The 12,635-nt window shown below is 46.5% G+C and overlaps 4 protein-coding genes and 1 non-coding gene across 7 annotated transcripts; 2 read left to right on the top strand and 3 right to left on the bottom strand.

Moving 5' to 3' along the window:
- Window positions 1-153: 153 nt before the first annotated feature.
- On the bottom strand, window positions 154-1,527 carry RPL39 (ribosomal protein L39). Its single transcript, XM_015860724.1, has 3 exons — window positions 1,403-1,527; window positions 1,085-1,188; window positions 154-474 (listed from the first exon to the last, which is right to left on the bottom strand). The coding sequence occupies exons 1-3, from the start codon at window positions 1,403-1,405 to the stop codon at window positions 426-428; spliced, it is 156 nt and encodes a 51-aa protein (XP_015716210.1). The 5' UTR covers window positions 1,406-1,527; the 3' UTR covers window positions 154-425.
- On the bottom strand, window positions 748-879 carry LOC116653435. Its single transcript, XR_004307262.1, has one exon. It is a non-coding gene; the product is annotated as a small nucleolar RNA SNORA69 (small nucleolar RNA).
- Window positions 1,528-1,536: 9 nt separating the features above from the next.
- Window positions 1,537-8,699, bottom strand: UPF3B (UPF3B regulator of nonsense mediated mRNA decay). Of its 2 annotated transcripts, XM_015860719.2 has the most exons (10): window positions 8,363-8,693; window positions 8,123-8,229; window positions 7,938-8,044; window positions 6,972-7,070; window positions 6,549-6,659; window positions 5,881-5,924; window positions 5,034-5,222; window positions 4,399-4,550; window positions 3,398-3,710; window positions 1,537-2,525 (listed from the first exon to the last, which is right to left on the bottom strand). In XM_015860719.2, the coding sequence occupies exons 1-10, from the start codon at window positions 8,543-8,545 to the stop codon at window positions 2,379-2,381; spliced, it is 1,452 nt and encodes a 483-aa protein (XP_015716205.1). In that variant the 5' UTR covers window positions 8,546-8,693; the 3' UTR covers window positions 1,537-2,378. The 2 variants fall into 2 exon arrangements, with proteins under 2 accessions (XP_015716205.1, XP_032300178.1); XM_032444287.1 differs by lacking the exons at window positions 1,537-2,525; window positions 4,399-4,550 and having other exon boundaries at window positions 3,609-3,710; window positions 8,363-8,699.
- A 120-nt stretch (window positions 8,700-8,819) lies between these two features.
- On the top strand, window positions 8,820-9,460 carry NDUFA1 (NADH:ubiquinone oxidoreductase subunit A1). Its single transcript, XM_015860723.1, has 3 exons — window positions 8,820-8,996; window positions 9,102-9,191; window positions 9,365-9,460. Exons 1-3 carry the CDS (start codon window positions 8,895-8,897, stop codon window positions 9,383-9,385), a joined length of 213 nt encoding a protein of 70 aa, XP_015716209.1. The 5' UTR covers window positions 8,820-8,894; the 3' UTR covers window positions 9,386-9,460.
- Window positions 9,461-10,386: 926 nt separating this feature from the next.
- On the top strand, window positions 10,387-12,276 carry AKAP14 (A-kinase anchoring protein 14). 2 transcript variants are annotated; one of them, XM_015860721.2, is made up of 5 exons: window positions 10,387-10,643; window positions 10,728-10,819; window positions 10,961-11,143; window positions 11,753-11,805; window positions 12,058-12,276. In XM_015860721.2, exons 1-5 carry the CDS (start codon window positions 10,529-10,531, stop codon window positions 12,143-12,145), a joined length of 531 nt encoding a protein of 176 aa, XP_015716207.1. In that variant the 5' UTR covers window positions 10,387-10,528; the 3' UTR covers window positions 12,146-12,276. The 2 variants fall into 2 exon arrangements, with proteins under 2 accessions (XP_015716207.1, XP_015716208.1); XM_015860722.2 differs by having other exon boundaries at window positions 10,390-10,643; window positions 10,964-11,143.
- The last annotated feature ends 359 nt before the right edge of the window (window positions 12,277-12,635 follow it).

The raw sequence follows: 12,635 nt of genomic DNA, 5'->3' as shown, positions 1-12,635 counted from the left end.
CACAGAAAAGTGGAGAATACGGGATTTTCTAGGAGATAAATCCCTGCCCTGCCCTTGATGTGTTCTTCCCTTTCTCCTTTCCACCTTCATAAATGAAGCTCAGCTCTGCTGAACCCACTCCACCACCAGGACGGCATACACCAAACCAGCCGATTCATTCAGGTCCATATTTATTAACAAGCCCGTACACTGTTAATACTTATGATTCCTGAAAGAAAAAGAACGCTAATAGAACACAGTCTTCATGTTTCAGATGCCAAACGCTTTAAGATTGTTCCTGTTGATATCATGAGCCTGGCCTGGCCCATAGCACCGCAGTGCGGTCCTACAGGAGGAATGTCTTGAGGGCTGTTATCAGCATTTGGGGTCTATCGATCTGACGCAGAAAGACCAGCGTTATTAGAGCTCCTGGGAGACAGTCTGTGTTACAAGCCCAGTTTGGTCCTTCTCCAGTGCCTCCTTTTGGAGTTGTACCTAAGGCAAAAACATCAGTTAGCAAAACACACACAACTGAGCAGCCAGGTGGACTGAAACCACCTTTAATGAGCTCAATAATCAGTGAAGGATTGCCATCATGCTACGGCGTCAAGCTGCCAACAAAAGTCAACTCTGGACTTTCTCTCCTCTTCTGGAGAGGAAAATACCCCCACGCACATCCTGCCCAATGAGCATTAAAGCTATTGCCTGGAGCCTAAGGCATACACATGATTTGTGATGATGAGCAGCATATGGAAAGTACACTTCTATTCGTGTTCATGTTAAGGACAAACAGCCTCACCGACACAGAGGTGAAACCAAAGGCAGCGTTAACAGGGTTACTCTGAGCAGGGGAATGGCAGTACTCCCACAGCAGGAAGCACTGCAATTGCAGCCTGCTATAGCACACAGCTTGGAAGGTAAAGAAGCATTTAAGTGCCAGGAGATGAGAAATAAGAGATTAGGCTGGATGATATCTATGTGCCCGTGTGGAAGCTGCATCCGTGCATGTAACACCTTTGAGTACGTGCACACTGTTACCACACCAACGAGGGTCCTGCGCGCTGCTGGCCCACAGCATCTCCACCAGCACCAGCCGATCCATTACCTGATCTTATTGCCCGTTTTCATGCGAATCCATTGCGGAATGGGGCGATTTTGCTTCTGCTTCTTGGCGAGGAAGCGTTTGATCTTGAAAGTCTTGTGAGACGACTGCAAAACAAAGGGCCGGTCAGCGCGGCGGGCCCGGGGAGCTCGGCCAGGCCCCGGGAGCTCGGCCAGGCCGCACATCGACTCGATGCTAACCAGCGCCCTCCCGCCCCACCAGAACCCAGCCTGGCCCCGCCGCGAGCCCCGAGCCAGCGTCCGGTGTGAAGCGGGCAGGGAACACCGCGTCCCGGCCCCGGATGGCAGCGGATGGCCTCACCATAGCGCTGCGCGGCCCGGCGTCCCGGCGATGGCGGCTGCGGAAGAGGCGGAAGGGGCGGGATGAGGGCGGGGCGGCGGCGCATGAGCACAGCGCCCCCCAGCGGCGCGGCGGAGCATGAGCACTGCGGCAGCGAGTGATTGCGGAGCTTTATTGGGCCGAGTACAAACGCGCTACGGATAAAGGAGAGAGCTTAAAGGAGCCGCGACCGGCCGAGTCTCTTTCCGGGCTGTCAAACAACACCTGAAAACAGAGGGAAGATGAAGCACAGACCGAGGACAGCGGCTGGGAAACGTTTCACGCTCGAACAGAAGGGGATGCTCTGTACAACTACATCTGATCAAAATAAGCATTTCAGTGTTGGTCGACTTTTACAAAGGAATTTCAAGCAGTATCAGTATCCCATACCAAGCCAGCTTAGTCATACACTCCAACTTAACTCTCTCTCGAGGAAGGGCTCTCCCCTCCTGAGCTCACTGTGCAATTCCAGATGTTCTCCCTTCCTACCTCACCCAGCGGCACACCTGGCTGTGCTACTGCCATCAACGAGCTGTCGTTGCTTTGGAAGGAGCACCACACAGCTTAACAGCACACCACTGCTAGCTCGCTCTGCTTGAGAGCATCGTACAGTGGTTCCAATGGCTCTATAGTAAAGCTCTGCATTAGATCCAGGTGTCATCTCCTCCCAGCTGCAGGACTCATTTATTATCATACTTAAGGCCACAAAGTCTTTCTACTTTGCAAAGGTTCTCTTCTCCGTTGTAGTTAGATGCTAGGAAAATAAATTCAAAGAACTGAAAATACAATGAGAACATTTCAAATTCCAAATCTACAACTGAGGTTCTTTAGCCAGAAACATCCAACAGCGCAATGCCCCCACTCCTCTTCCTCTGTTCCTTCTTCGCTTCGAAGGCACTTCTGGATTGCGTAGTACAAGCTCTTTGGCTGCACAGAACACATAAGGCCTGCGTGCTGGTCACTCCTCTTCCCTCACATTACTGCTCTCACTCTCTTGTTTCTTCTCTGCTCCCTGATCTGTGGACTTTGCAGCACTGTCTTCATACTGACACAATCTGCTTCTGCTTCGGGCTCCAGGCTGGTACAGCTGCATTGCTGGACGATCCTGAAATAAATCAAAACTATTTAGACCCCTTCAGAGCCCCAGCACTCTCAAGGTTATAATGACAGCAGTAATATAACAGAAGGCTCAAATTCAAACCCTTCAGACTGTTTTAAAATATATTATTCCACCAGGGCGGCAATGCAAGTTCAACTGCCTCGAATCAAGGTTGCCCCTGTTCAAGCCACAAAGAACACCGCACCTGCTTGAAGTTATTGGTACTTTACTTCTATTTCTGAATAGAAATATTCAGAGCCAGAATAGGAGGAAGGTCTGGCTCTTCCTCCTGCAGAATTCAGACCAACTTTGAAGTTCCTCCAAAACCTCTTCTATTTGTACCCAACAACGTCCTAGGTGACACATAAGACTTACATAGCAATCCCTTACGTACTTGTACTGCAAAAGCAGACCTGCACAGCACGTATAACTGAACTCAAAACATTTCATCAAGAATTTATTCTTAGGATCTTCCATTATATTTGGCACGTAACAGCCTTGTCCCTGTTTTGGAGGAACCTGATCAACTGCTCTCCTACTCCAAGATACCTTTTCAGGCACATACATCAAAAGATGCAGATTAGTGATGCTGTACCAACACCTGCCAACGGGCTGGATCTTTATCAAATGAAGTGGGATCAAGGTATTTACAACTGAGCCCACTGCCTTGGCTTAATTCCTGTACAGTGATGAGGGGAAAAAAATAAAATCAATGTCTGAAAGCTTAGTAAACAAATGGGCAGCCTTTCTAGCAGTTTGTTACATTAACAGGGAGAACTATGACAGAAACAATACGGTTCTTTCCTCAAAGTGCATTTATCCTAAAAACACAGATCGGCCCCTGTGAATTAACACACGAAATTGAAGAAATACAGCACCTTGTTTCTGATCCGATCCCTCTTAATTGTATCCTCTTTTTTATCATCTTTGGTTACTTTCTCAGATTTGTCCGTGCCGCAGGTAAAGTCTGTAAGATCACTTTTCTTTCCCTTATCTCTGAGCAAGTCTCTCTCCTTTTTCACCTCTTCCTCTTTTCTTCTAAAAACCTTTTCTTTCTCAAAGCGTTCTTTCTGCCTCCGACGCTCTTCCTCCTGGCGTCTCAGTTTCTCCCTCTGTGCTCTCTCATATTCTCTGTCTCTTTCAAAATCTCTATCTCGATCCCTGTAGTCCTTTACACACTCATCTTCCGATCTGTATGAAAACAAAACTGAAGATGAAGCTCAAAAGATTCAGCAGAGTTGGGAGATCAACGTAATACTGCTGTAAATTTGCAATATGAAGACGACAGACTGGTAGGTTCTAGGTTTGGGAAACTGTCCTAACCCAAGTCATGCACGATAACCAGAGACGGCACCAAGTGCTGACATTTCTTAGCCTTCTGGTCACATAGCTGGCCGAGTCTCCACTGGCTTCCAAAGCATCTAAAGTTCTCTGCCACACGTGGCAGAACTGCACCCTGAACAGATCATGAAGCTGCTGAGTATTAGATTTCCACCTTGCCCTTCTACAAGACTTAAAGGGACTAGTAACTGCGATATGCCTCTCCTCTTGCCACAGTTATCATTCTTTCATTGCCAGGATTGTGCTCTCAGCCTGCTGTAGGTCCCCTACACCTGGGCTTCTCTTGTGGAGTTCCTAGAGAGAGGTGCAAAAGAAACCTTAAAGTTTGTCCACTAGTGAAGAAATGACGTAATTCACACATCTTCTTACAACCACGGGGATGTTGCACTGCCACAGGAAACACATCCCACACCTTACAGCAGAAAAATCACCTGAAAGGGATTTCAAAACACGGTCAAGGCAGAGCAGCCTGACCCTCGGTACGATCAGGAAACACGTTATATATACACATAGATATTTATAGCAAGTACTAAAATACTTTTTTGCCTTCTCTTCTTTTGTCTCCCCATCAGATCGTTTGGCAGATGCACTACTCGCATTTTTTTCCTCCCTCAGAGTCTCTTTTTCCAGTTTCTTGGATTTTTCTTTTTTCTCCAAGTCTTTCTCATCTTTTTCAGGCTTCTTAAGCAGCTACAAAGAAAACACAAGTCTCAACTAAAAAGCTCACTCTAATACATATTTGTCTGGCACAACACTGAAATTGCATCAGGGGAACCACAGCCCAGTAAGGAATGCACATTAATTTTACTGCAAACTGCAGTACTTTAAAAGCTGGAGTGTATGAGTAAGCATCATCCACACAACATATTGGATTTTTTTTTCCCTTAAAACACACGTTAGAAAGCTTAAAAATAAGTCTCTATTTCATAGTAAAATCACGATTTTGTTCACCACGGCATGTACAAGTCACGTGACAAAAGCTTTAAGTATTACTATGAAGCGTTACAGCACATTAATTTTTACAATGCCTACTATTAAATATTACAAAAAAAGTGGTAATTTACGAACACCGAACTCATGTGATTCTTCACACAGAGCACATTTTGAAAGACTTATATACAAATAATAGGGGAAAAGGAATGTAACAGTTTATAATAAAGAACTGTTCTAGACCTTAATCTTTGGTTCTTCTTTTGATCTGTCTCTTTCTTTTTCTGGACATCTGTCTACTTTCTTCAGTTTTTCTGCTTCCTTTCTCTTTCTTCTCTCCTCCTCCTTCCATTTTCTTCTTTCTTCTTCCCTTTGTCTTTTTCTTTCCAATTCTCTCCTCCTCCTCTCCTCTCTCTTTTCCTCTCTGAGCCTCTATGTGTGTCAAAAACAAAGAAACGGTGTATCTCCGATCTAGAAAACATCCCTTTAAGTCCCACAGGGTATTTTGCTATGAAGTGATGGAGTATTCCATTAGAAAGTAACTCATCTCAGAACTCTCCCTATTACACAAATACAGTTCTCTCTATTATACTATTGTGAACCTGAACACATTACAGCAGTGACATTTTAAAGCACAGTACAAGTCAAGATTTATGGCAGGAAAAGAGACTGGAGACTCAGCCTTTAACATTCTAATTTCAATTAAACCTGTTTCATCAGTGACCTTCTGAATTGCTAGACATTAAAACGATATTATGTGCTGGGAGAATAATTATCTACAAGGACCTCAATCAGAACTGCATTAAAACACAAGTATTGTAATGGGATCTGGTTTGGCAGTGCCACAGAGATGTCCAGCATGGTGCTGGCTGTGACCAGGACATACAAAACATCACTGTAATTAATAGTTGTAATAGTTTAACATATGCAAACTAACTATGAGCAAGGAAATTGGATCGAAAGCTGCTTCTCCAAGAAGAAGAGCAATAACATATCAATAAACACACTTCAATATATGCACTCATGCTCTAAACAAGCCAATTATTCTACCTGTATTATTGTAGAAGAAGATTCTGGGCACAAGTCTTACCTGCTTATTTTTCAAGAAGTTCAGTAAGGGAGTTGTCTTTTTAGCTAGAAAACACACAAAAGCTAGTGTAAATAATGTTTTATCTGGTACTGCAATACCTGTAACAATTCTATATCACATGAAGAAGCCTTATGGACTGTGCCATCTACCTCCTCTTCTTTCCAGCAATACAGCAGTGAAACAACTATTCCAAACCTACTTCACAACAGTAATTACAATTCTAAAGCTTTGTTTAGAACACTAATAGGTTACTTAGCACATCTATCTGTAAAGGGACATTTACCCTGTATTATCTGTTTCTCAGCTTTCCTCACTGATACTTGTAACGTGCTCCAAAGAAAGATCATTCTAGTCCATTTTATTCGAGCATAATAGAACATCACCTCACCAAAACGCAGCCACTCCACAGCCTTGTCCAGCTAATAAACACCTGATTAGCAGATTAAAACCCGAAGGAAGATTACCATAGAAAACTTAAAAAGTCAGATCTTGAGAGTTAAAAAACAAACAAACAACACACTGAGTAGCATTAGCCTAAAGGTTTAACAATACCAGGCAAACACAAAACACAGACCCCTCAAAGGCTGAGAAATCACAGCTTAAAGATGCACCAAATGCATTGCTTAGTTCTTTAGGAAAAGCTAACTATAGCATGCAGGTTTCCATACCTATCAGCTCTTTGTTTCTTGCCTCTATTTCCTCTAACAAGGTCTCAGGAGTGGAAGTTAATTTCTCATCATCTGCACTGTAACTTTCCAAGAACTTCTTGTACTCTGGATCTACAGAGGAGGTGAGAGAAGAAGAAACATGTATTGGAGTGTGAAAAGAATCCACTTGGTCATTGCTGGGAGTTTGGAATAGTCTAATGCAAGTCGCACTGTTTGCATGTTGCCTTGTCATGAACTGTCCACCCTCAAAGAATATGCTGTAAATACGGCAGCTATATTTAACAGATCTGCAGCCAATAACACAGCAGTAAGAAGGTTTGCATGTAATTAAACCTTCTATCAATGCACAAAATACTGCATTCAAACCACCTTTAGGATTTTCAAGTCTCTAGGCATGCAAAACAAGTGAGCCAGCTTTTATACCATCTTCAATCGTCCCCGTTTTGGCATCCTTTTTCTTGCTCTTCTTTTTCGCAGCTTTCTGGAAAGGTGCAAACTCTACTATGGCAGCGTATTCCTGACCTTTTAAGAGAGGAGGGGAAAATCTGCATTAAGACAGGAATGAAGCAAGTATTAAATAGGGTATATAATACATGTGTAGAACAGAAAGATGAGCTGTGCCAGAAACATGCAATACGAGAAGGGACTAATGGAACAGCATAAGAAATAAAGCATTTTCAAAGCTATTTAATTATATATATATTATATATATATATTATATATGTCTGTATATATATATATATATATATATATATATACATATACAGACATTATTAGAACCCAATTATGCAGCTCCTAAATAAAAGGTCTTCACAGGGAGAGCTGCATGTCACATAAAACACCCAGATGGATTTAAAGAGTCCACATAGACTTGAATCAAAGCTAAGTGGGAAATTCTCAGTCCACCAAAGCCCAGAATACCACTCCTGTCACAGCTTCCACTGAACATGGGATTTTAAGTTATGATGTTGAGAAAGTAATAAGGATTGGTGTTACCCAATGTAAGCAGTTTTTTAATGCGAAAGCAAAGGATGAGAGATGTACTGACTATGTAAGGTTGGAGCAGAGAGAGGTGGAACGAGGTGACAGTACTAACCTCAGTCTCCACCCAATGGAAAGGACCCACCTAGCACTCTGCTTGGCCTTCATGCAATGAGGGTGCACACGAGCATCAGCCATGCTGACACCGCTCTCACTTCTATAACAGCTCCAGCAGCACCTGAGCTGAGCACACCCACGTTTGACATCTGATACCTAAAATTAACCTAACTTACATCCCACTGAGCATAAGGTGCTATTTTTGTTTGGATATCTTCTACCACGTTATAGTGCTGCCAACAGCCCCACACGCCACTCTCCAGCCCCCAGCCCAGCCCCGAGGCCACCTGCCTTTGTGATCCACGAAGACGTAGCCATCAAAGCGGTCTCGGAAGAGCACAATGTCCTCCTGGTTTCTGAAGTTGATGTAGGCACGGGAGAAAACGTGCGGGTACAAGCTGCGGGGAGAGGCGGGGAGAGGCGGTGAGCGGCCGGCGGGCGGGCAGCGAGGAGGGGAGCGGCGGGCGGGGCCCTACCTGGAATCGTTAGCGAAGAACTCGAAGTAGTCGTGCTCGGGTAAGGGCTGCAGGTGCTCCTCCAGCTGCTCCCGGGTGAGGCTGGGCGGCAGCCGCCGGATCACCACCTGGAGCACGGCCCGCAGTTAATACAGCGCCGAGGCCGCCCGCCGCTTTCTCTTTCTGTTTCCCTTCCTCTCCTCGTTCCTCTTCCACCCCCCCCCCTCACCGGTCCCCGCTGTGGGCCGGCCCGCACCGCACCTTGCTCAGCGTCTCCTTCTTGTCCTTGGGCCGCTCCAGCCGCTCGAGCTCCGCGGCGCCTCCACCCCCGGTCCGCCCGTCCGAGCCGCCCGCGGCCCCCGAGCCGCCTCCCGGCGCCGCTCCCAGCCCGGCCGACACGGCGCGCCGCTCCTTGGGCCGGGCGTTCTCCTTGTCCTCCTTCATCCCGGGCCGCGGGGCAGCGCCGCAAACCACAACGCCAACATCGGCCGCGCAACTCGCGGCTGCGCCTCAGCGGGACAACAGCGCCGGGAGCAGGCCTGCCGCCACCAAGCGGCCTGCAGGAATGACTGCCACTTCCGGTTCGGCCTGCAACACTACCACTTCCGGTGCGGCCTGCAACACTACCACTTCCGGTGCGGCCTGCAAAACTACCACTTTTGGCGCTAAAAACTACAAGTCCCGTCGTGCCCCGCAAGGCACGGAGCTCTGCCGCTCCGCAGCCCCCGCCGCGGGGCATGCTGGGAGTGCCCTCGTCCCGACTAAGTGCCCGCGGTGCCGGCGGTGGGTAGCGATGTGGTACGAGATCCTGCCCGGCATGGCCATCATGGGCGTGTGCCTCAGCATCCCCGGGCTGTCCACCATCTACATGCACCGCTGGTGCAACGGCGGCAAGGTCAGCGTGGCCGGGCTGCCTCCACACCCCGAGGCTCCCCAGGCCCTCCCTCCCCATCGCCCCCCGCTGTCCCCGTGCCCCTCGGTAACGCCCTTGTGCCCGCAGGAGAAGAGGGTCGCCCGCTACCCGTACCAATGGACGCTGATGGAGCGGGACCGCAGGCTGTCGGGGGTCAACAAGTACTACGTGTCCAAGGCACGTCCTGCAGCGCCGGGCTGGGCAGGGGGTGCTGCTGGGTGGGCTGCGGGGATAAGGGTTTGGTTATGGTCTGGGTGCATGTAGAGCTCCGTGTGTGCCCAGCAGCCATGGATAGCAGACAAGGGTTGTGCATGTATTGATGTTAATTGTTCACTCTTTTCATTTTCCAGGGGCTGGAGAACATCGATTAAGGCAGCGCACCTCAAAGAAGCCACGGATCTGTATACAACAATCTAAGTCTCTAATAAAGATATACATGTATTTAACCACTGTGTCTGCGTTGCTGTAAGCTTTGGGTGGGTTTCCTCTGGAAAAGAGAGATTGCTCGTTGCAAGATGGCAGATGTGGAAGTGAAATGCAGATCTTGTGTCACTTGTCACAGAGTGAAAACACTCATAAGAAAGAAGCAAGAATATAGTTATTTATGCAATGTATAATGTAGATATAACATGGTGGTTTAACAGCAACTTAACAAGGTTTGAGATAACTGGATACGTTTGGTTATTTACTGCATAGAGAGTATTGGAGACCCTCCCATTCAGTCACAAGGTTCACAATGGACACCCTTAAACTTCAGTGATGAAGGTGAAGAGCCCAAGCACAGCTGGATCCACTCCTAGTCCCGGACTTGGTCAACAGTTTATGTCTAAAGGATTATATGCGCACAGTCAATCTAATATATAGTCTTAGTGAAGCTAGTAGATCTTAGAACCAATATGTGATCTTAGTGAGGCTAACAAAGCCTAAAACAAACTATTAGTCACTTACCAAGGATCTGTATCAGCAAGGTGTCTTGACATCAAGAGGAACTCTGCACAGGCATAACATCAATAGGTTTCCCTACTGATGGGGAGATCCTGTTGAGACACAGATTTGCATCTGAATTCCTGCCATGGGTGGTTGGGATGTGACCAAAGAGTTCCTCAGTCCTCCTGAGCAATACATCCCTCGTGGTTTGTGTTCCTGAGCAGGGCCAGAAGCACCTGGTGCTTCTCTGGGGGCACTCTGTGCTCATGCTCTACAAAGAGCTGGCTGAGTAAGGCCTTCCAGCTGCTCAGGCTTCCTAACCATCAGCAGCATTGAGTTTAGCCCAGTCAAAGCTGCCTGTTTGTTCCCCTGGTAACATCCTCTTGTCATGGAAGAGTGGCTGCTGTTCCCCAGATGTCCTTGGGCAGGCAGACTCATGGGTTGGTTGATGGGTTGCCATGTCAACAGAACACAAACAGCGCTGGTGGAGCTCCTTCAGACACCACTTCACTGCACTCCCCCACGCCTCCCCCAGCCCGGGAAGGGCATTTCCACAGTAACAGCTTCTCTTAACAGAGGTCAAGACAATGGACGAGGAAAATGAAAATGCTTCCATGGAGAGGGTAGTGCACATGATTGTGAGAAAGGCGACTCGTGCTGCACAAGAATGTTATCTAAATATTTTACGGAAGGAAGAAGAAGGTGGGGTGCTGGCTCTATTTGCCGTGTCTTACCGTGTGTCACAGCTTTCCCAGAAGGATTTTCACAGCATTTTGTCCTTTTCAGAAGCCGAATACGTTGCCAGAAACATTCAGTGGACAACATGTGAGAACTTCTCAGTGGAGAAGGGACTGCAGCAAATCGAAGAGTACATTTCTGTGAGTGACAATTCCATCCTCTCAGTTAGATTGCGCCTTCTTACCATTGAACGGTGTGAAAAATGAAATAAAAGCACCTCCGTTCCTTTAGCTCCTCCCTATGGTTATGTCTGCTAGACAGACTGTGCTCTGTTTGTTCAGCAGACGTGGGAGCTTCACGAGAGCTGGCTTCACTGCTCAGAGTTTCTTGGGGAAGAAGATCTTCAGTACAGCAAGAAGTACCACTACAGAGTCCTCTGGAGCATCCCAACACGCAGGAAACCCATCCCACAAGCAACAGCAAGCACCTATTTCGTGATAGAGATCTCAAAAACCAAACCTGTTGTAAGTATTCAGAAGTAGCGCACAGCAATCCTTGAAGGCATAGCAGTCAAACACTAGTTTTCCTTACCTTGAATGAGAGGAAGTAGTAATTTAAACTAATTAGCCTCTAACAACAGATCTTTGGAGTTAAAGTTTGTAACCACACTCCAAAGGGACCAGTTTTATCATTGAGACCATATTTAATACTTTTGCCCTGGTATCATGTTACGTAATATTGTGGAAAGGCTTGAGAATGCTAATTTGTAAAGCATAATGTTCAAAAGGTTTTTCCTCCTTTTTACTTCTTCCTTTAAGTTTCCATTGCACTTGCTACTGAAATTCTTCAATGAATCATATCACGTACACTTCCATGGCTCTTTATTCACCTGTACTTGAGTATTTTCTGACTCAAAACCAAATTTAACCTGCATACTGTAGGCTTTTTTGTCCCCTGTCACAACTTACACATTGTCATACTGTACCTTAGCCTTTCTAGCTGGTGGATGTGGACCCCCAAGCAGCAACTTCATCTTAACAAAGCATTTGCTTTTATTGCTTTTATTTATTTTATATGCTTTTATTGGTGCTGTAGCTCAGTATGTGAACCTCACCCTGTCTCTCCTCTCGCAGATCCTGCCTGTGGAGGTATACTTCTTTCTGGAGTCCAGCAGGCTGATTCACAGGTACGCACTGTTACTTTTCCATCACTGCCGTGACTGGGGAGGTTCTAACAAGCTGTTCCTTGCCAAAACAAGCGGGAAGCCTGGTGTAAATGAGATGCTCACGCTTATATCAGAGATGCAGAGGAAGCAGCCACACCTGCATTCTACATAATGAGTTTTTAATAGCTTTGTGCAGCTCTAGCAAGGATTTATCTTTTAAGCAGATAGATAGGTGTTATTCTTGCTATTTACCCCTTTTATTTTCTCCTCCAGACCAGAACACTGTCGATTTAGAGAAAAGTGGTTGAAGGACGTCATTGAAAATAAAATCATACTCAGGGAAAGGCTTAAGTTACTATGAACAGCTTCAGCTCGCCACCACTCTGCTGGTATTTTGTGGAGAATCAACAGTTATTTCTTCTTAACTTTTGGATTACCTTGTAAGCGTGGAAGCAAAATTTAATCTGTATTAAATCAACTATGGGCTGAGTAGGCTGCTGGTTTTACATTACAGTCCCCTTGCAGATATGGGTGAGTGCAACAGGTCAGATAGAACCAGGTTCCAGAGTGCAGATAGGAAGAAGCAGCTGGGCTGGGTTTGCCATTTGTGAACACCAAACCTGCAGAACTCTAGGGCAAAAAGAAGTTACTGGACTTACCAGGGCAAGGAAATGGCTGGATGATCACAGCCAGAAGGTTGTGATCAATGGCTTTATGTCCAGGTGGAGGCCCACAATGAGTAGTGTCCTCCAGAGGTCCATCTTGGGACCAGCGCTCTTCAGCATCTTCCTCAGTGACACGGAGGGTGAGATCATTGATGAGACTGAGCGGTGCAGCTGACACAATTAAGG

This window comes from Coturnix japonica, chromosome 4, assembly GCF_001577835.2.
Source record: "Coturnix japonica isolate 7356 chromosome 4, Coturnix japonica 2.1, whole genome shotgun sequence".
Taxonomy (NCBI): Eukaryota; Metazoa; Chordata; class Aves; order Galliformes; family Phasianidae; genus Coturnix; species Coturnix japonica.
Note: the sequence above shows the minus strand (reverse complement) of the source record. Positions and strands in the feature narration are given on the sequence as shown.